Genomic DNA, 22,641 nt, shown 5'->3' with positions numbered 1-22,641 from the left:
ATATTCAATTATATTTTCAGAATTTGCTGCGGGCCAATAAAAACTGGCCCGCGGGCCGTAGTTTGGACACCCCTGATTTAAACAGTCTAAAAACTCAATCATTACTCGCCATTAACTGTTAAGATTTATTTATCTATTGTGTTTCAGCCATATTATAGAGAGGTTTTTGTAGAGGAATGTAGGCACAGTTTCTGTATCTGAGTTTTCTCAGCTATTAAAACTATAAAACGTTTGTTTGTTTGTTTTGGAATCTCTGCACCATACCATCCAGCTCTTTTCATGTCATATACACAACTTTCTTTTCCAACTGTTTTCAATATTACGAAAGCAAAATACGTGATTAAATTCTGTAGATGACTGGAATTGGATTTAAATGTTGTTGTTTTTCCAAACACTCTTTACCTGAGATTCCCTTGGCTGATGTGGATGCTTGACCCACCTATGGAAAGGTTTCAGCCAACAGACTTGAATGGAAGCCCCAAATTTGAGTCATTTGTAGCAAAATCCAATATTAAGGCAGAAACATAGTGTATGAAGGCTGATTGCCAATTGCTTTTGTTTTGTAAGCTGATCCTAGACACAGAATATAAGAGCCAGTGAATAAAAATATTTTCAAGCGATACAGACATGGGATTATTAATGAAACAAGTGAAGTTTTGTATTGGAATATGATTTGTAATCCTGAAACACCAAAGGTAAAAGCAAATTTAGTGTTATGGCTGTATATTTTGTTTTTTTGCTTCGAGTTATGTAGGTTTTGGTGAGTGCTGATCTTTATACCATTGTTTGTATCATGTAATGGGTGATTTCATTGGTCAGTTTTCTCATGTACGCAATGTTTACATATTTTTTCTTTTAGGTACACACGATTCTGACTAAATCTTGACTTGACAGCTTTGTATTAAATGCAGTACTCTTGTTGGACAGATTGATGTATCCACATAATGATATGCTAGAATATATGTTAGATACCATTATTAATAACATAAATATAGCAAAATCCATTAACAGTATTGTCCTTTAATATTGACAAAATACTCTTCTTTTCAGAAGACAGTATTTTTTTATATCACACTTCTTTTCTCAAAGTCTAACAATTTTTTTTCCACAGCAGATAGCCCTGAATGTGTGCCAGTTCCTCCAGAGCCATGGGTCCCAAAATGTGGCATGTGCTAAGTCCATTTTGTATGGTTACTGCATACACACTACCAGTTTAGTACATAAAAAAGTGAAGTTAAATGCTGAAGTGTTCTTTTAAGGAGAGCAGACCTGTTTGTGGTGCACTGCAGTAGGCCAATCCTCCTGTTGAGTTCAGCAATTATGCTGTGGAGCTCAGCTATCCTCTCCTCATATTGCAATGAGTGCTCCTGCACCTCCTCATGATCCTGCAGGAAATGAGACTGCTCACACTGCACACAAATACATTTTAACAATTTATTTGTACACACTAATCAAACAATAATAATGGATAGAAATAACAAAGGTTAAATACAACATCATACAGTTAAACATAGATTGTAGTCAGACCATGAAGGGTATGATGTGTTGTAGTGCCTTCTCCATATGTGCTAAACTTAATGGCTTGCTCATTAGGGTTAAATAAATATTTACATTTTAATATATTAGTCTGAGAGTTGGAAACCCAGACGGAAATTGTTGGTGTCTGGTGGGGAGGAAAACTAGTAATAGATTTGAACATGAATTTCAGAATGGATTTATTAAGTATTTTTGAAAAAATAATGAAACCGTGATCTGCATGGAGGAGACATGCAAGTTTTCTGAAATTTAGGTTAGTGTTGTTGGTATAGACCAGGAGAGCATGTCAGGCACCTGTGAATGTTGGTGAATTAGTGTCACCACTTTTGGTTATGGTTGTTCTAACAGTGTCGATCTGGTCAATTATACAGCTTTCAGAGTCTCTCTCTTTCATAGTCCCAGATCCATTCTGTTTCCACTCTAGGAAGCTCTATTGTTGGCCACAGAGCGTAAAGATTCTGCTGGGATTCCTCCTGAACCAAAGGAAATTAAATCTCCATCTCCTTGCATCTCTTTAAGTACAAACATAGAGAAGAGCAATTCCTGAACAACTCTTCCATTGTATTTTATCATGCTCTGGAAGATGTAATATCTGTGCTGGTTTAAATAATATTTCAGAATATTTCTGTAGACTTCTGAATTCATTCTGCTCCAAACATCATGTATTTGTGAACTTGTGGCTCATCTTTGCTTATACTCCTCTAATACAGAGTAGTTTTTAAATGCAGAGCATTTTTCACCTCAACACCTGACCATTCTAGAAACAAATCTGTCCTGGGGAGCTTGTTCTCCTATTTGGAGGCATCCATTTCATCCACTGATGGATTTCAATTATGAAATTAAAAAGTGCAAGATGTACAATATTTACAGTATCATTACATTAAATACAGTATAAACAGGATAATATACAGATGAATATGCTATAGCTGGAAATATAGTTCCTGTCATGCGCTGGGCAGTTTTCACAACCCAATGCAGTGCTTTGCGTTCTGTGTCTGTACAGTTCCCATACCAGACTGTGACACGGTTGATCAGGATGCTCTTAATTACACAGCAATAAAGGTTCACAAGGATGGTTGAAGACAGGTGATGTCTCTTCAGTGTCCTCAGGAAGATCAGGTGCTAATGAGCTTTCTTGACCAGGCTGGAGCTGTTGGTGGTCCATGACAAGTCCACTGATAAGTGGATCCCCAGGAACTTGAAGCTGGAGACACGTTGAACTGGCAGCTTGTTGATGTGGAAGGGGGCCTGCCTCTTCTCTCCATCCATAAGTCCATGATGAACTCCTTTGTTTTGCTGGTGTTAAGGAGCAGGATGTTGTTGGCAGACCATGCGGCCAGATGCTGTACATCTTCCCTGTTGGCTGTCTCATCATTTGTGGTGATGAGGCCAATCACTCTGGTGTTGTCAGCAAACTTGATTATGGAATAAGATCTATGCACAGGCCTGCAGTTGTGAGTGAAGAGGGAATAGAGGAATTAGCTCAGCACACAGCTCTGTGGTACACCTGTCATATATGCCACTCCCAAGCAATATATGCAACTCCCGAGGTCCTGGGGTTCCATGTTTCTAGCCTAAACGTCTCTTCTTAAGAAGCTACTTCGTCAACCCTGATTTTCTACCCCTGGTTGGAGTCTCGTTGGTCATACTGCCAGGGATTGATCTGCGTGGTCAGCCAGTCTCATGGTATTGTTGTGGATGGAGCTGCCCAGAGACTGTCAGGCCTTCTTTGAACCAATGTTGTATGTCAGCTGTATGGTCTGGTCTTTATCAGCAATCAGGTCTGTGCTAAACTCAGACTTTGCAATGACCCATTAGTTCCTCAGGTGCTCGGTTGCACTATTATAAACTGTTTCAGAAAGGACATTATTTACGTTTACATTATTTACTGTCCAGTGCCACCCAAATGAGGATGGGTTCCCTTCTGAGCCTGGTTCCCCTCAAGGTTTCTTCCTCATATCATCAGTTTTTCCTTGCCGCTTTTGCCTCCGGCTTGCTCATTAGGGATAGGGATAGATATATAGTATTTTAAATTGTAAGTTAATATTTGTTAAATTAATTTTAAACTTTAATTGTATACATTCATTCATACTTCTGTAAAGCTGCTTTGAGACAATGGGAATTGTTAAGAGCGCAATACAAATAAATTGAATTTAAGGGTGATGGTGGCAAAGTGGATGTGGGCTGACCTGACATGCTGCGGTCTATTGGTCAGAAAGACCATAATCCAGTGACAGAGGGAGGGATTGATATCTAGATCCTCAAGTTTGGTGATTAGCTTGAAAGGGATGGCGGTATGAAATGCTGAGCTAAAGTCGACAAACGGCATTTATGCATATGTGTTATTATTGTCCAGATGTGTGAGCACAAAGTGCAGCGCTGAGGAGACTCTATCATCTTTGCTCCTATTGCTCAGGTAGGCAAACTGATGTGGGTCCAATGTGAGTGGAAGGCAATTCTTTAATTGTGCCAGGACCAGTCACTCAAAGCACTTAATGATGATGGGTGCGAGTTTGTACACCAGGCTTTGTTAATATAAATGCACAATCCTTCGCCTCTGGTCTTACCGGATTCGTTTGTTGTTCTGTCTGCCCAGAGTGTGTGGCATTCCTCTAGCTTGATAGCATTGTCTGGTATAGTATGTCGCCCTTATGTTTCAGTGAAAATCATGACATTACAGTCCATAATCTCTTACTGTTTGTTAAGCTTTCCACAAGCTTTAGAAGTGTGTTTATGGGAATTTTTGACTATTCCTCTAGAACAGGGGCCGGCAACCCAAAATGTTCAAAGAGCCATATTGGACCAAAAAAACAAATCTGTCTGGAGCTGCAAAAAAAATTAAAAACCTTATTTAAGCCTTATATGAAGGCAACACAGGCTGTAAGTGTATATTAGTTATTGTGGTGGAAATTTCTAATCTTAAGATAAGGCTTTGTTCTTCTATGCTTGCACCCTGTGTGCGTCATAACCAGAGACGATGACTATTTCACTGAATTTGGCCAGACTGATCCAGAAACAGACAAAGATGAATATGGACAGTAGAGACTTTTGACTTGTATAAAAGTTACAATGAGACATCGAGTTTAATGCTTTGCCTTTAACTGCATTTCTGTTTAGGTTCTGTCCCCACAAAAACAGCGTATTGTCCACTGAAGTTCATGTACTTCATAAAGCGTTCATGAAAAAGCCTAAACCATAGGAGAATATATTCATAACTGATTAAGTGATACTGATTAAGCAAATGATTAATAATACTGTGGATCAAGTAGTTGATTATTAGTAATATCATGTATTATTTAGAGCCTAGATTTAGTTACAGATTAATGATTATTGAAATTTTGTGTATTGTCCCAGTGACAAAAGGGGGGATATTGTGGTGGAAATTTCTAATCTTAAGATGTTCATAAGGCTTTGTTCTTCTATGCTTGTACCCTGTGTGCGTCATAACCAGAGACTGACATCATCATCAGTAGGTTTTGTTAAGATTATGACAAGGGCAGTAGGGACTGGGGACGAGTTGTCCATAAACAATGTCCTATAGGTCTCTAGAAGACCTTGGCCTGGTCAGATTAGCTTGATCAGGAGATGCATGAGGTAATGTTGAGCCAATGATTGATGTTGTTTTGCTTTTACATATGTTCTGTTCTTCTTGGGTTCTGTTTATAAAACCTTGATGTAATCAATGATCTTGGCCCCTTCATCTCTCATGCTACATGTGGAGTGTTGGGTCCTGCTTCACAGCTGAGCACAATAAATTGTGTAACCTTTTTTACTCTTGCTCGTGTCTACCAGTGTTAAACTTTATTCTTTAAATCTCTGGAACCTCAGAACTTCCACAACACTATATTAGCCTACTATCAAAATGATAGGCTACAAATACATAAAGAGCATTCATGATTAAATGTTTATTTTCCCTGCAGCGCATCCTAAAGAGAATGACACACCACATGACTACTCTTCTGTACGGTATTTCGTGCTTTAAGTTTAACTTCCATTACAATATTAATGTATTATGTTTTGTTGCATTGATGAAATTATAGAAATACAATAAAGAAAACTGATTTTTGGTGTCATTTTTATTTGATTTTTCTTTAATTTTCTGTATTATCTCAGTTTTGTTTTTGAAGTCTGAAAATAGGCACTCATTTTGATGAATGAATCCTTCATGTAATTACCATCTGTGAACAGTTTTCCTCTCTTTATTATCTCTCGGGTTGCAACAAAACTTGCAGCAGTAGTGGAGTTTGGAGATGCAATCTATCTTTGCAGTCCTCTAATTTCTCCAGAAGTACTGCAATCTAACTTTTTCTCTCACTCCCAACTGGGTGGTCGGCTGCAAATTTAGCATGCCTTCCCTGGAAATCTCTTTCCAAATTACTCTTTTTGTTATTTGACAACGTCTCATTACAAAGCAAACATGCAGGTAATCCTTCTGCATTGGCAATGAAAGCAAATGATTCGGTCCATTCTTGCTTGAATCCTCTGTTCTCATCAGCTATCTTTCTCTTTTTCCCTTTGGGATTCATGGTTAGTTTGCAACAGCCACCTGCCTGGCACCGCGCCACGCCAAAACGTATGTCACAGGCTATGACGCAAATCTTCGTTGATAGAAATGTTGAAATTTAATTGCCTTGGTCCGGCGGGAGTAGAATATATTTTATACTTGTATATACTTCATGAATAGAATATATTTATTTAACAACACTGTTCTAACATTAAAATCTAGAACAAAAAATAAATAAAACTTTGAATCGAGTTCTAGACATCTCTTCCCAACCCCTGAAAAACAACCCACCACCATAATCCCCCTCCACCAAACTTTACACTTGGCACAATGAGGTCAGCCAAGTACCCTTAACCTGGCAACCGCCATTTCCAGACTCATCCATTGTATTGCCAGACAGAGAATTGTGATTTGTCACTCCAGAAAACATCCCCACTTCTCTACAGTCCATAAGTGGCATGCTTTACACCACTGCATCTGATACTTTGCATCATTTTCATGATTGGGCTTATAGGTGGCAACCTCTCATGGTACCATGCCTGAATTCATTGAGTTCCTGAGAGTGACACAATCTTTCACAAATGTTTGTAGAAGCAGTCTGAATTTAATGATTTCCCCCCAACGACCAGGTACTCTGTCTATCCACGGCCGACATGAGGAGAACTCTATGCATAGTTAGCCCACGGAAGGCTGCTGGACCAGACAACATTCCTGGCAGGGTGCTCAGAGAATGTGCAGAACAGCTAGCAGATGTCTTTTCTGACATCTTTAACATTGTCACCATCCCAAAGAATTCTACAGTGTCCTGCCTCAATTACCATCATCCTGTCGCACTCACATCCATTGTTATGAAGTGCTTCGAGAAGCTCGTCATGAGGCACATCAAGACCATGCTACCACCCTCACTAATCCCTCTACAGTTCGCGGATCATCTAAACTGCTTCACAGACGATGCCACTGCCACAGCCCTCACCCACCTGGACAATAAAGACACTTGTATACGAATGTTGTTCATAGAGTTTAGTTCAGCATTCAACACAATCATCCCTCAGCACCTGATTGGGAAGCTGAGCATGCTGGGACTAAACACCTCCCTCTGCAACTGGATCCTGGACTTCCTGACTGGGAGACCTCAGTCAGTCCGGATCGTGAACAGTATCTCCAGCACCACCACACTGAGCACTGGAGTTCCTCGGGGCTGTGTGCTCAGTCCACTGCTGTTCACTCTGCTGACTCATGACTGTGCAGCAATGCACAGATCGAACTATATCATCAAGTTCACTGATGACACAACTGTGGTGGGTCTCATCAGCAAGAACGACGAGTCAGCATACAGAGAGGAGGTGCAACAGCTAACTACCTGGTGCATAGACGGTCCCAGATCCCACTATAGGATAGCATGAGAACACTTCTTGAAAACGCATTGCCTAATTCCAGCTCAACACCCCCTGTAACTGCACCACCACCTCCGTAAAACTTGTTTTCACCTCAGTTCAGCCACCTTAACCACTTACTTAATTAAAAGCATGTTTTCCACTACTCTCATCTCTGGAATGTCGTTGTTCAGCCCTATTCATATTCAGGGTTTTTCCTACATTGAAATTTTTTTTGGTGGTCACCAAAACAATTTTTTGTCCCGCCAAAGCCTTATTTGATCTGTAATTGGTTTTTGTGAGTGAAGTCGGCTACGAGAACGAGCATGAAGACCAAATCCATGTTTCACGTGGTGCATTCGGAGAATATTTTTGCTGAATTACCGCTGGGTGTGAATTGCAGTCAAAAAAAAAAAATTGCCTTATCTTCTCTTACAACCTTGTGACAAGCATTCTGCACATGCAGCTGACAATTTTAAATAAACGCAAAAAGAAAAAATCTATCCAGTTATGAAGTGTTTTGTATGTGTTGACAAATCTTTCGCAATGTCCTAACAGCCAGGATTCCCACACAACACGTCCGCTAAAGTCTGATTTGCGACCTAACGACTCATTTGAGCCGATTCATTATAATGAATGGTTTAAAGCAATTGGTCATAGTCACATTTCCACAGTCTAAAGTTATCTCATACAATGTGTATAAGATATGATATATGCACTTTGACACATTACTGTCAAACATACAACTTGTCTGCTATCACAGATAGTTTCATCAATAGTGCAGTTATCATCCATAACTGGATCACCATCTGACCCCACAGAATTTGATCAGGTGACTGAGTACTTAGAATCAATGCTTCAATACATCATAGATAACGTAGCTCCACTTAAAAATAATTAGGGAGGAAAAACTAGTAGCCTGATATAATGATCAAACATGCCCAAGCATAATGGATCTCTTGGTAATAATGGATCACACTCTTGATCTCATTCTAACATTCTGATTGGAAGTGTGACTATATAGTCACACTTCCAAAGGAAGTTAACTCAGACTATTATCTCATTTGATTTAAAATGCATATTGGACAGAATATATGCAATTTGCCACATCACTTTGTTAAAAGTACCTTTTAGGGCTGAAACGATTCCTCAAGTAATTCGAGTAACTCAATTACAAAAATTATTCGAGGCAAATTCCTCTGCCACAAAGCTTCTTTTATTTCATTTTAAAGCTCGTCATGTTCTTGTGCAATTATTGTGTGTGTGCGTTTGTGTGACAATGCGCTTACGTCAAAGCAGAAGGAGATTTGAGGGCGCGTGCGCGTCTTTTGATTTGAGGGCGCATGTTAGTGCGAGCTGCAAAACAGAAGGGTTCGATAACTAGAACGGTACATTTCCTAAAGAAAATGTGAATGTGCTTGCCCGTGGCAAGTTCCCCTCATCGTGCTGAGTGTTTTGATATGTCACATGTCCATGTTGTGCTAATTTTTTTTATTTTGCTAATTTTGGGGGTGGGGCTACACGTGACGTCAGTTCCCCTCATCGTGCTGTTTTATGTTGTGTAACTGAGATATGGCTTCTTTATATTGCAATATGGTTCGTAAGGTGCACTACATGGTTGCTAGGGTATGGCTGCACAGTTACTATGGTTATATTTGCAGACTAGTTTCTCACCTGCAACAAAAGAGCACACCTGAATATCCATTTTTCTGAAACAAGCGCCATGAAGATCTTGAACTAAAGCATTAATCACTGATTTTACTGGGAAAAAATATAATCACGTTACAATGAGGATCATTAGTTCAAATGTAATGTATTAACTAACATTTACTAACCATGAGCAATAAATTATTGAATTTAGTAATCTTCGTTAAAAGAAAGTTTATTCTTTGTTCATGTTAGTTCACAGTATATTAACTACTGGGAAAAAATATAATCACATTACAATAAGGATCATTAGTTCAAATGTAATGTATTAATTAACATTTACTAACCATGAGCAATAAATGTATTTAGTAATCTTTGTTAAAATAAAGTTTATTCTTTGTTCATGTTAGTTCACAGTATATTAGCTACTGGGAAAAAATATAATCACGTTACAATAAGGATCATTAGTTCAAATGTAATGTATTAACTAACATTTACTAACCATGAGCAATAAATTATTGTATTTAGTAATCATTGTTAAAATAAAGTTTATTCTTTGTTAATGTTAGTTCACAGTATATTAAGTAATGTTAACACGGTGTTAATAATGTATTGGTAAATGTTGAAATTAACATGAACAAAATGAATAAATACTGTAGAAGTGCAGTTCATTATTAGTTCATGTTAAGTAATGTGGTAACTAATGTCAACTAATGAACCTTTATTACAAAGTTTTAGAAAAAAAAACTGTCCAAGGGTGGATTCGAACCCCGAACCTCTGCATGCTAAACGGATTCGCTATCCACTAGGCCATCTAGGAATACGAGATACCCAAGCTTTATTATATTACAGTCATTCTTATCATTCTTTGTGATATACGTGTCATATCATGTCAAAAAATAATTATGTAATGTGAGGAGACAAAGAAAAAATGCGCTTAATTTTCATTAATGGGTGGCTCTTAAAAGAGCCATTGCTGCTCTTAAAATAAAAAATTATAAAAACTACACTGATAGTTGAAAACAACAAAAAGTTATACAAATGGCAGAAACAACAACATATGTGACCGCCGTGCTGTCCAAGGCACGCCAACACGTTAAATGTTATAGTGTTTGAAAGCTTAGATTCTCGGGATTTTATTAAGCCCACACAGAAAGCATAATATGATTTATAGCCATCATACTAATTTAATCCAATTTGATAGTCACCGGAAATAGGCGGCGCTTACCTTTCGTCACTGGGGTAATATTTTCCAAAACAAATGCTTGTAAAAAATCCCCAAGAGTCTAAGGAACTGGAATATGTAAGCCTTTTAATCAAAAACGCTTTAATCCAAAATGCGTTTCTGACCGAAAAAACAGCACTTCCGTCCTTTGTTTTCGGCTCTCACTTGTCCTAGGAGGCTTAAAAAAATACACTGAGCCGTCAGATTTGTAGTCCAGGGTCTAACGAATCAAACGAAAATCATGAAAATAGGGGGCGATCCCACCATATATATATGAAATGAAACTGAAGCTCACTGTGAAATATAGCAACAAGCTTTAATTAAAGACCTTTACACAGATTCACTGGTGTCTGCTGCCCTCTTTTGGATGTTAGCACATCTACAGAGAGATTCCCCATTCAAGTCTATGGGGAAAAAACACCCCTTTGAACTTCCATACTGGGAATTCTGGAATTCTGATTGCTTACAAAATAGATAGCACACCTCTCCTCAATGAGCCGGTCGATTTGACACCTCATTTATGGGTCTAGGACAAAAGCTGCGGGACAATTACGCGCCGAAAATGTGTCCGGAAGAAGAAGAAGAAGAAGTAGAAGAAGAAGTATGCAAGAGAATAAGAATGTGCTTTGCAAGCACATTAATAATAATAATAATAATAATAATAATAATAATAATAATAAAGTATGCAAGAGAATAAGAATGTGCTTTGTAAGCACATTAATGAGCAAAGAGAAGAAACAAACAGGAGAAAATGACAGAAAATATCCAAAGGAAACATTGCTTCAAAGCGCAGGACAAGCTTCAGTTCTGAGCATCATGTTGATATGCTTACCTTTCTTCATTGCAATCACATCACATGCTCCTTTAAAGACTTTTAAAGCACACACATGTTGAGAGAGAGAGACTTTTATATTCTTATATATATATATATATATACATATATAGGCAAGTTAATGCATTTTTATCGTGTTGATTAATTAATTAACGCCGACAATTAGTTTATCGGGCGTTAACGTACTTCTTATTTTGAAAGTCCGTTGCTCACTGCGTTTGAATACACATACAGCTACTGGCTGCTTGGGATGAGCGTCATCACGCGTCTCAACCAATGCATTTGTTGTGTGCCTAAGAGAGATACAGCGCGAAACAGAAAATATCTGGTGCGGACATAAAAATAGAAAAAGGTACCAAATCTTAAATGGACATTTTTATTTTAAACCTCTTCCACACGGTGGAGTTGATAGAACTAAAGCTATTTGTAACCACTGCAAAGCTGAATTGTCTTATCATTGGAGTACTTCGAGTCTGAAGTATCACTTAAATGCAATGCACTAATTTTGTCCACATACCTGCATCACTGAAAGTTTTTTTTTTTTTGCTCGGAAGGGGCCAGTTATAAGGTTCTGGACATTTTTTTTTCAAACTAAACAAAACATTAATGCTTTATTTAATAAAACATTAATGTTTTATTTATACGTTAATGTTATATTTAATTTGATTACATTAATGTTTAAGTTAAGATATACAAGAAGTGTTAACTGCTACTAACTTTTAACTGCTGTAAAAAAAACACTTTATTTGTTTAAAGTTTTGACAAACCAAATGTTATTGCACTTTTGTTCATACAGCAGTACTTTGAAAGAATAAAATTACGCAATACACTACTTTTGATTTCATTATTGAATTAATTGCAATTAAAATATTTAATCGTTGCCCAGCACTAATTATATATATACAGTACAGACCAAAAGTTTGGACACACCTTCTCATTCAAAGAGTTTTCTTTATTTTCATGACTATGAAAATTGTAGATTCACACTGAAGGCATTAAAACTGAATTAACACATGTGGAATTATATACGTACATAACAAAAAAAGTGTGAAACAACTGAAAATATTCTAGGTTCTTCAAATGCTTTGACTACTGCTTTGCACACTCTTGGCATTCTCTTGATGAGCTTCAAGGCGCAGCACCCCATCACTCTCCTTCATGGTCAAATAGCCCTTACACAGCCTGGAGGTGTATATGGGGTCATTGTCCTGCACTCGGTGTGAAACCATGCATGGACTCTAGGTCCAAGTTCCTGTCCATGTTATTGCCTCTTAAATACCACAAAGCATTCCAAGAAGACACTAAAGGCTTATGTTATGCCTGAGCTGTAGATTTTGAATCTTTTAGTTCTGAAAGTTAAGTTGCATGACTTAAAGGCAGTATTTTTGTATTATTATTACTATTATTATTGTTGTTGTTGTTTATTTTAATATATGCCTTAGTTTCGATACTTTAAAAAGTGATTTTAAAGTAATTTTTTTTTTTTGCATCTCAGAAAAGGGTTCATTTAAAGCCCAGAATGTATGGCACTAAAATGTACTTAATTCTCCTCAGTCAACTTTGTCATTGTTCACAGTGGATAATATCTAAATGTTTATTTTTGATAGAAAAAATGCATTGCATACTATACATACATGTTGTATGCATTGCATACTATACATTTAAAAAATAAAAGTTCATTTCAGTCAGGACCACTTTGTCAAATGAGGGTTTATTAGATGATACGCATACAGTTAGTGTTGGCGGTATGGTTCTGTTCTGGGCAAAAATCCATGCGTCCGTCCAGAGTATTGCATAGTATTAAATATGCTCACTTACATGTTTTGAAAAATAAATAAATAAGTAAATAGAGAGAGGGAGAGAGAGAAAAAAAACAAATACATGATGAAGATTTATAACGTAAACTGGTACACGAACAACGGGTTCCGGCTAGGTGGAGTCGGGGTTGGAGGAGGGAGTTTAAATCGCAGCAGCAGTGATACGCTATAAAGCGGGACAAAGAATGGGAATTTAAAGGATCGGATAATATGGTTGTCGTAATCGGATTGGTACAGGTCATGAACAGCTGATTATCAGCTGATGCATGCTTGACGACGTGGCCTGCCTGAACTAAAGCGATGCTTGATTTTTCATTAAAAAAAAGGAAACCAATTAGTTGTTCATTTTAAGAGACCAATCTTATTTTCTCTTGTATACTTAATATTGCTCTTTAATTAAGCAAAAATACATTTTATCCGATTACTCGATGAAATTTTCGGTAGAATACTCGATTACTAAAATATTCGATAGCTACAGCCCTAGTACCTTTACATCTGCAGAGAGATTTACCACTAGTCTCCCAGAATTATCATCCATGATTGAATCACTGTCTGACCCCACAATTAGGTGACTGACTACTCAGAGTCAGACTTACGCTACATCTTAGATATTGTAGCTCCATTTAATAGCAAAATAATTAAAGAGAAAAAACTAGCACCATGGTACAATGACCACACACAAAGCTTAAAAGAATCAACTAAATAAGAACGCAAATGGCATCAAACTACATTATCAATATTACAGTTAGTCCCCTGATTAAAAAAATGGATCTTGATCCCTGCCATCTGTTAAAATATAGGCCAATATTAAATCTCCCCTTTATCTCCAGCATCCTAGAAAAGGGCATAGCACAGAAGTTATGATCTTATCTACATAGGAATAACAATTATGAAATGTATCATTCAGGATTAAAGTTTAATCATAGCACAAAGACAGTAATGGTTAAAGTGGTAAATGCCCTGTTACTGGCCTCTTGCCAGTGTTACTTGATCCGAGTGTAGCTTTTGACACCACTAACCATGCAATTCTACTTTACAGGCTAGAAAATGTTGTTGGTGTTAAGGGGACAGCCCTCTCCTGGCCCAGGTCTTATTGGGGAGTACAGTGTGGGAACAGGAAAAACACCTCAGCAACATAAGCACATAAACAGTACGCCATAAACACACAACTTGCAACAGGGGAGGGGGGGGTGGAGGTAATCCAGCACAGGCAAGCAGCCATCAGGTCCTGAAGGCGCGGGGTGGGGGGTGAATGCATGTGTGTGTTTGTATGTATGTAAGTGTGTAGGCCTGGAGAGTCGCTGCTCCCGGCATCAAATCTCGGTGCCTCGGTCCGCAAGTTTATCATAGCGATACACAGCAAGTGTATGGAGACAGCCTTGATCAGGTCCCAGACAGAGTCAACAATCAGCAGGTGTCTGTGGAAATGGGGGGAGGAACGCAAGAGCGTCTTGCTGCAGTGCGCTTCCAGGGGAATTGTTGTTCCAACAGCGGCCTTGGCCGAGGCCAGTGTTGGTTGAGGGGAGCCGAAAGCAGATAAGATTGGGATTGTTTGGTCTTGGGGCGAGTAGACGCATTCCAATTTACACGACTACTCTCGTAGTCTATTCTGGTCTACAAATCGATCCATTGTTCTTTCCAAAGCAGTAAGCTTTTTCATGATGTTATCCACTCACTCACTCATTTTCTACCGCTTATCCGAACTTCTCGGGTCACGGGGAGCCTGTGCCTTACACTAAGCCACCGTGCCCCCCTGATGTTATCCATATTGCGGATAATAGTCCCAGCCTCAGTGCTGACCGCTCTGCCCACTGCATCAACCATGACATGACTTGGGAGGTTTTGGACAGCTGTTACCATTTTCTGATTTCCTCGATAAACCGGGGCAATGCCTAATCCAATCAGCAGAACTCCTGTTATCATGGTTCAGAATAGGTAGATATCTTCAATGTCCTCCATGGAAAGAGCCGCCAGACACACGACCCGCCACCTCTCCAACGTAAGGTAAGGGGGAGGGAGAGGGAGAGAAAATGCGACCGTCTTCGTTGAGAGCCAGAAGAGAAGCTATGTCTATGCTATCCCTTGGTGCATTTATTCATAAATATGTTATTAGCTTCCACTGTTATGCTGATTACACTCCTCTATATGTTTCAGGTGAGCAGATGAGAGTCAAATGAGAGACACCAGCTCATTGCAGATCGAAGAATCCGTAAAGGACATTAGACAGTGGGCACTTAATATGTTCCTCCTGTTTAACTCTGACAACAGATGTGCTCATACTAGGACCACATTACCGCCAGAAGGTTTCTGATTACAGAGTAACTCACGGTGGTCTTTCTGTTTTTAAATGTGCAGCTACAAAAGACTTTGTGTGATTGACTCCAGTCTCTCTTCTGAAACTCGTGTAGATAATATGACAAGGATAGCCTACTTTCATCTCAGAAATTTGCTATGCTAAGATGTGAAATGTTACTGCATTATGCAGAAACACTAGTTCATGCTTTTGTTACCTCTAGAATGGATTATTATAATGCTTTATCGTCTGGATATTCCAGTAGAAGCATAAACAAGCTCCAGTTAGACCAGAATGCAGCACCTAGGGTCCTAAATGGAATAAGAAGATATGAACACATCACTCCTATCTTATCTTAATTTATTATAATATAGTATTACTGTCCTATAAATCATTGAATGAGTTTGTTTTTGTTTTTTTATTACAGAATGAATGAGTTATAGAACACAGTCTCTGTGTTTAAGTAAAGGGTGAAAAAAACATTTGTTTAGTCTAGCATTTAATAAAAAGTTTTTCCTTACATAAAGATGCAGATCTTGAGGTTTAATGGAGATAGGGTTTTTGGGATGTTTTTGGTGCTGTCGCCTTACCAGGCCCGACAAACTCTCAGGTTTGCGGACTGTGGAATGTTTGGGCACTTGTGTCTGCGTCTCTTCTTATTATGCTTTCATAGATAGTCTTACTGTAGACCCTGCCTTCACTTTGTACAAATGGTCTAATGATTTTCTCTCTATCTTTCTCGCTATGCATGCTACTGCCGTGACTTGTGAACACCTGCTTCCTTTTTCTGCACCTATCTGATCCATCCTTATGCTCTACTCCTGGTTGGAGTCTCATTGTTTGGTAGTGCACTCTGCTAGGGACAGATTTGCATAAACAGCAATATTTATTTTGTTTCTATGCTTACTTAAAGCTGATTTGAAACAAGTGATAAAAATTAACAAATTGTTTCCTTAGCAATGATTATATACTTAAATATTTTAAACAAGCAGTTATCAAACCCCCAATTTAAAAACCTAACCTTTGAACCTTGTCAACTGTCCAACTATAAGGCCAATCAAACCCCAATACCCTAGTTACTTAAGCAAATTTTGACCAACAGATGCAGGATATTTTGTAGTACTACCTATTTATTTTCGTATAAAGCCATGCAGTTATAAAACAGTCAAATAGTGTTTAGGACACAGTCTCAATGATTCCATGATGCCTGATCTATCCTGATGCCATACCACTGATTGGAGTCATCATGCATAGGACTGTTGTGGGTAGAAACAATTGGAGACTATTGCACCATCTTTGAACTGCTGTTGAGGGTCTCCTTTAATGGCAGGAAGGAATGTGTGTTAAGTCTATAATGATCTCAGAAATTATGCTGCTAAGTTGCTTAGGTGCCACATAAATGGAAGATGGTTTCCCTTTTAAGTTGTATTCCTCTCAAAGTTTCTTCCTCATATAGTCTCAGGATGCCTTTAGAGATAAAAATACATATTTTTTATTTTAAACTTTAAAAATTTTATTCTATATTTTTTTTCATTTTTTTAAATTTCATTTAATAGTAGGGGGGCAATAAATATAAAATTTCTCATTAGCAAATTTTTGAAGGGGGGGACACAAATAATAGTCTAATTGTACTTATAAAGATTATTATTGTAGCATGGAGACTGCGTCATTATGGTTATTTTCAAAGTTTTTCTTCAAAGAAAGTAAAACTATCATAAAAATTATCACAACAATAAAAACAAGGAATTAAAAAAGGGTTATAGGTTACAGTGCACTGTGCAACCAGCTATTGTAAACAAGCTATTGTAAACAAGCTAACGTCAACTAGATAAGTAAGATTTTAATAGGTGAGATGAACTGGGAAAGCAGGCAGTGGGTCAAACCACTGTGAGGAAGCGGAGGGGAACTCAACTGTTTCTAACTCCAGTTTTTGCGGGGGGGGGGGGGTCTACTTACACAATTATTTAGGTATACATACATACATATATTTTTCACAATAGAGAGTGCGATATTTTTTTAAATAAATTTTTTTTGGGGGGGGACAATCCTCGGATTGGGGGGGACATGTCACCCCCCGGGATTTACGAATTTACGCCCATGATCACAAACACACACCACCACAAACCCTGACCCCATTCTACCTCCTACAGTAATCAAAGATCCTGTTTGTTGGATTATCATGGAAGAAATTCAGATGAAGCAACAAACTAACCCCACCTCACTGGAATGCCCACCCACAAGACTTTAGGTACCCAAAAACCTCAGCCAAAAAAAACAACAATGTGGGTTCATAGCTCCGGAAGCACAGGACACCCAGGAATTCAAATAACAATCTCCCGGCTATGTGAAAGTCTGCCATGTTTGTCATATGAGGGCAGTTTGCACAGCCAATGACTTCCAGTTCACCCCTTTCTGTGTGTGTTAGGTTATCAACAACCTTGTTCCTTTGGTCTGGGGAACCACCAGAGGTGCCGGCAGTGGATGATTGGATCAGGAGGAGTGAATGCGTTTGGGATAGTGCTCACGTCAAACTACAATGTGATATAAGGACTCAAAAGATTCAGGCTGGCCATCCATGTCTTCACCCTGACTATCAGCAAGGACAAAAGGATATGGCCTAGAAGAGAAAGCATGGGTAGAAGTCAAGGACATCATTGATCCTTCTTAATCCATGACTTCCACCAGCTCTTAATCCATGACATAACCTGCCCAGACCAAGGGTTCTTTGCTTGCCCACAAGCAAAGAAACAACAGGATGTTTTATTAGATTTCTGTAACACAACACACCCATTCATCTTTTTTTTTATTGTTGTTTTTTTGTATTTTCTGTTGCACTAAGGAGAGAATTTCTTACCCGTATGCAGAGGCTAAGCCCAGGAGTCTTGTGATAATAAAGCATTATATAAACAGGAAATGTAGTGGATAGTCAACACTGCCAGTCTCTAGTGAACCAATCAGTGCAGGGATTCATGCCTGAACTAGACAATTAATGCTGTGTTGATAGGACAGAAAATGGCCAGTTCAACCATTTTACTGTTAATCACAATAATTCCCCATTTAGGTGTTTAATGGACCTGTATCTGCATGATTTTATGCATTGTGCTGCTGCCACATGATTTTCTTATTGGATAAATGTGCAAATGTTTTTATTAAAATAGCCAGTAAGTGTACATAAATCACACATGTATGTAGCATGTGGGCAACAAATCATCTCAGTGTTAAACAATTTAACTAGTAGGTTATAAAATAACATTTAACATAACATTTTAAGTACCATAAATTCACTGTTAATCAGTTTTAAATGGTAAGTATATTCAGTGCAATTAAATAAAACTCACCCTTGTAAAAAAAAAAAAAAAAAATTTTAATAAATGTAATTTACATTTAAAAAGTTTGATTTTGGGGAGAAACTAAACAGTTTGCCCTTCATATATTTAAATACTACAAGGACTCGTAGGCTTCTCAGTGAAGAGGAATAATAAAGACAGAATATACACAGAAAAGGGTCAAAAAGTGTTTACTTCAAAAAATACAAATCATTGACAACTGACAATGGCATAAATTGTGCAGCTTCATCTGACATGCCAAATTTCTTCCACCTCCTTTTTCTCTCACACACACATCCTCCTCACATGTACACATATATATTGAGAAAAATGATCCAGCATCACATATCTGTGACTTGCAAAAGTATGTGAACCTTTGCTTTCAGTATCTGTTGTGAGCCCTCGTACAACAATAACTATCAGTAAAGTTTCTGATAACTTTTGATCAGTCCTGCACAACAGCATAGAAGAATTTTATTCTAGAAGAAATTGTCCTCCCACAGTTTTTCTTTTGTGCAATACAGGCCAAGCATGATACTACTACCATTATGTTTCACAGATGGTACACGGATCTAAAGCTGGAAATCAGTATTTTCTTTCTTCAAAAATTCTCATTTTAAAATAAAAAGTTTTACTTTAATCCTCAATTCAAAAATTATTTTTCCCAATAGTCCTCTGGCTTGTCCACATGATCTTTAGCAAAGTTCATGGGCAGCAATGTTCTTTTTTGGAGAGTAATGGCTTTCTCCTTGCAACATTGCCTTGCACAACAAGCTTGTTCAGTCTTTACCTGATGGCAGACTCATGAACATAAGCCAAAGTAAAAGAGGCCTTTAGTTGCTTAGCAGTTACTCTCTATTCCTTTCTGAACCAACAGACTCTTTCATGCCTTGCTTGTAGAGTGATTTTTGTTGGTTCTCCAGTCTGGGAATATACCAATGGTCTTAAATTTATTCCACTTATACAGAATCTATATGAAGGAGTCCAAACACTTAAGAGAGGACTTTTTAACCTTCTCCAGACTGATGAGCAACAATAACTTTTTCTGAAGACCTTTGAAATCTCCATTGTTTTTGCAAAGATCCACTTCCAAAAACACACGTCATGAGCAACACACTTTGATATATCTCTGTTCTTTAAACAAAATATGACACTCACAAAGACCTGATTTCATTGACTGACAATCAGTTGGATTTAACTAATTTGACCTTGAAATTAAGTATCAAACCTAGAGGGTCACATACTTTTGCCTCTCACAGATATACAATATTGGAACAAATGACCAAGTACAATCTATTTGTCTGATTTGTTTGATTGGGTTCACTTTGTCTGCTTTTGGATGAAAATCTGCTAATGTTTGGGTCATATTTATGCAGAAATATAAAACATGATTATATATATAATATGAAGACAGTAGCTTGTTCTCTTGCCTTTTACACTTCTACAATGAAAGGCTTTTATAGATCATAGTCTGAACTTTCAAGCCTTTCACGGTTATTTGTGTTTGTGTTCTGCCCTTATGTTGGAATGTCACTCTTTTCCTTCCTGACAGGAAAGGATTGTGTATGTACTCATGGATCTGCAAGGGTTTGGTCACAATGTCCTTGCACATATTTAGCTTGTAAAATAAAATAAGAATGTTTTTTAAACTTTCAGAATTGTATTTGTATATCACTTTTAACAATGGACATTGTCTCAAAGCAGCTTTACAGAACATAGCAAATATAGTACAAAATGTTAATTATACACAGACTAAAATGATACTAAATTCAAGATTAATATTAGATTAATATTAACAGTAAATTCCAGAAACATGGAACTGACAGATAAAAGTCTGTGAAATATTCCTGACAGCAGTCCAGCCAAGTGTGAAAAATTCAATTAAATTCATTTGTATAGCTCTTTTAACAATTCACATTGTCTCAAAGCAGCTTTACAGAAGTATAGAAACAGAAAAAATCTATCCCTTATCTATTCCTATCCCTAATGAACAAGCTGGGGTGACGGTAGGATGTAAAAACCAGACTCAGAAGGGAATCCATCCTCATTTGGGTGAAACGACAGTAAACAATAAGGAAAAGGACAGATCAAGCTCCAAACAGGCCAACCCTGAAAATCGAATCAGCTCGGACAGAACTGGATGTTAATGTGCTGCTCAGTGTCCGCATTAAATTCATTGTTTAGTGCAGTCCCATCTATAAAGTGTTGTTTAGTGGAGTCACAACTATAAAGGCTTTCACTGCGCCACAGTGTAATCAGTATATTAAGATGGTAGCGCTGCCTCATCTAATGACGGATGTTAAATAGTTCATCCTGGGACATATAACCCATCACATAAAGGGCATTCACCCTGTCGTCTAATTAAACGTTCTCTATACTGGATATTCTAATTTTTTTAACATTATTATTCATTCATGTAACTGAGCTCTTTAACGTGGCTCTCCTTTTGGTCTAAAATAAATCTGTAACTTTTATTTTTTAAGTTCTGAGAGCCTGGAGCTCGCCAAGAAGCCGGGGATAAAGTACGCATAATATACTTGGTGTTTGTCACTAACAGAAGTGTGTCAGAGAGAGGGGGGATTGCACAACCGAGAACACTGTACAAATAAGAGCGTAAGAACATGGCAGATGTGTGTCGTGGAGTGTGTTGTGTTTAGGCTAGAGCGAAACGAAAAGGGTCCGAGAGAAACCGACCGCAGAATCACACACGCTTCCTGTACTGAAACACGCCTCACCTTGCTGTCTGCGTGCGGTTCAGCCACAGCTCCCACGGCCACTCCCGAGTCCATCATGTCTGAACTCTACGGTTAATCCACCTCTAAATTCCTTTGTATTCCACAGTTTGGAACGATGGCGACACAGACAATTCGTCCGTTTTTAACTTCCGGTGCATTTAGCTATTGGCTAACGACTTTGAGTCTTCTTAAGCAGCCTGCACACGACAAACGACCGCCGATAAACCGGAAGTCATTAATTTCCTATGGAGAGTCGCAAGGTCGCTGCGTGAGGTGCCGACCATCTGCGGATCCGTAAAAAAAAATTTAAACTTGTGCGACTACACCGCATCCGATATGCCGACCGGATGTGATGTATTCCAATGTTGTCCAATCAGGATCGTATGCGCGAGGTGATAAGAATTATTAAAAAGTATTAACATAAACTTTAGTAATTTTTAAACTTTATCCAAAACAATCTTTTTGTTTTAAATACAGTGTTATTGATAACGTAATAAATCATTAATATGTATATTGTGTTATGATATGTATTATTTTTAATGTTGTTCCCATGTTTCCTCAAAAATTATTCGCGGTCTTTCTGGATTGCATTGATTGTTTGTACTCCTAACTTCATTCACCATGATAAATGCTAATTAAGTTTGCAAACATTTAGCCCATTTCGGTAACACGCTATGTATGATTCAAGAGTTGGATCATAAAGTAACTGGTGTTCGGAGACCGCGAGAATCACGCTTCTCTCCCATGTTGACGTCTGCACGATCATATTGCACATTACGAACAGAGGCAAATGTGTGTACAGTATGCTGCTCATTCACTTGCTGGCTACGGTACTTCCTTTCACTCTGTCAGCCACAGATCGTCACATTCATTTAATATAATTTCTCTCTGGTCATTTCAGCGATTATAAATGACCAAAATTATAAAAACTACCTTGAACTGAAATATCATTTGTTACATTTCCCCGCTTTCTAACATTACACTTGAAATCTAATGATTAAATTTTATTTCATTTTTATCTTATATATTTATTATTTTTGTATAAGATCCATAATATATTAATTAAAATTGTAATTTATTTTTGTACCCTGGTATTTCAATTAGTCCAGTTACACTAACAAATGTCCACCCTATGAAAAATTTGGAATGTTACACCTCATCACCCTAATCATGTCCATATAGCCCCCAGCTATCACCAACTGTAGATCCACTATCAATCACTTACCGGATCGTGTCAAATAAAATTTGCAAGTAGCAAAGGCTAGTTTAACAACAAATAACAGTTATAATATACTTGTTCCTCAATTCACAAATGTACAATGTTGTCTTCTTGAGCATCATTGAATGTTTGAA

At 37.9% G+C, this 22,641-nt stretch overlaps 1 protein-coding gene across 9 annotated transcripts in view; it reads right to left on the bottom strand.

Annotated features, from left to right (window-relative positions):
• mcc (MCC regulator of WNT signaling pathway) overlaps positions 1-21,609 on the bottom strand; it is a 94,655-nt gene extending 73,046 nt beyond the window's left edge. For 8 of the 9 annotated variants that reach the window (XR_003443969.2, XM_027168010.2, XM_027168011.2 and 5 more), the window contains exons 1-2: positions 21,289-21,609; positions 1,270-1,409 (exon numbers count right to left, since the gene is read on the bottom strand). Coding sequence is in view for 8 of the 9 variants with exons in the window: in XM_027168010.2 (XP_027023811.2) it covers positions 1,270-1,409; positions 21,289-21,345 (197 nt within the window). In the remaining variant the exon portion in view is untranslated. The remainder of the gene's footprint in view (positions 1-1,269; positions 1,410-21,288) is intronic. The other variant, XM_027168012.2, reaches the window with a different exon arrangement.
• Between the last annotated feature and the right edge of the window lie 1,032 nt (positions 21,610-22,641).

The sequence above is a fragment of the Tachysurus fulvidraco genome, chromosome 26 (assembly GCF_022655615.1).
Source record: "Tachysurus fulvidraco isolate hzauxx_2018 chromosome 26, HZAU_PFXX_2.0, whole genome shotgun sequence".
Taxonomy (NCBI): domain Eukaryota; kingdom Metazoa; phylum Chordata; class Actinopteri; order Siluriformes; family Bagridae; genus Tachysurus; species Tachysurus fulvidraco.
Note: the sequence above shows the minus strand (reverse complement) of the source record. Positions and strands in the feature narration are given on the sequence as shown.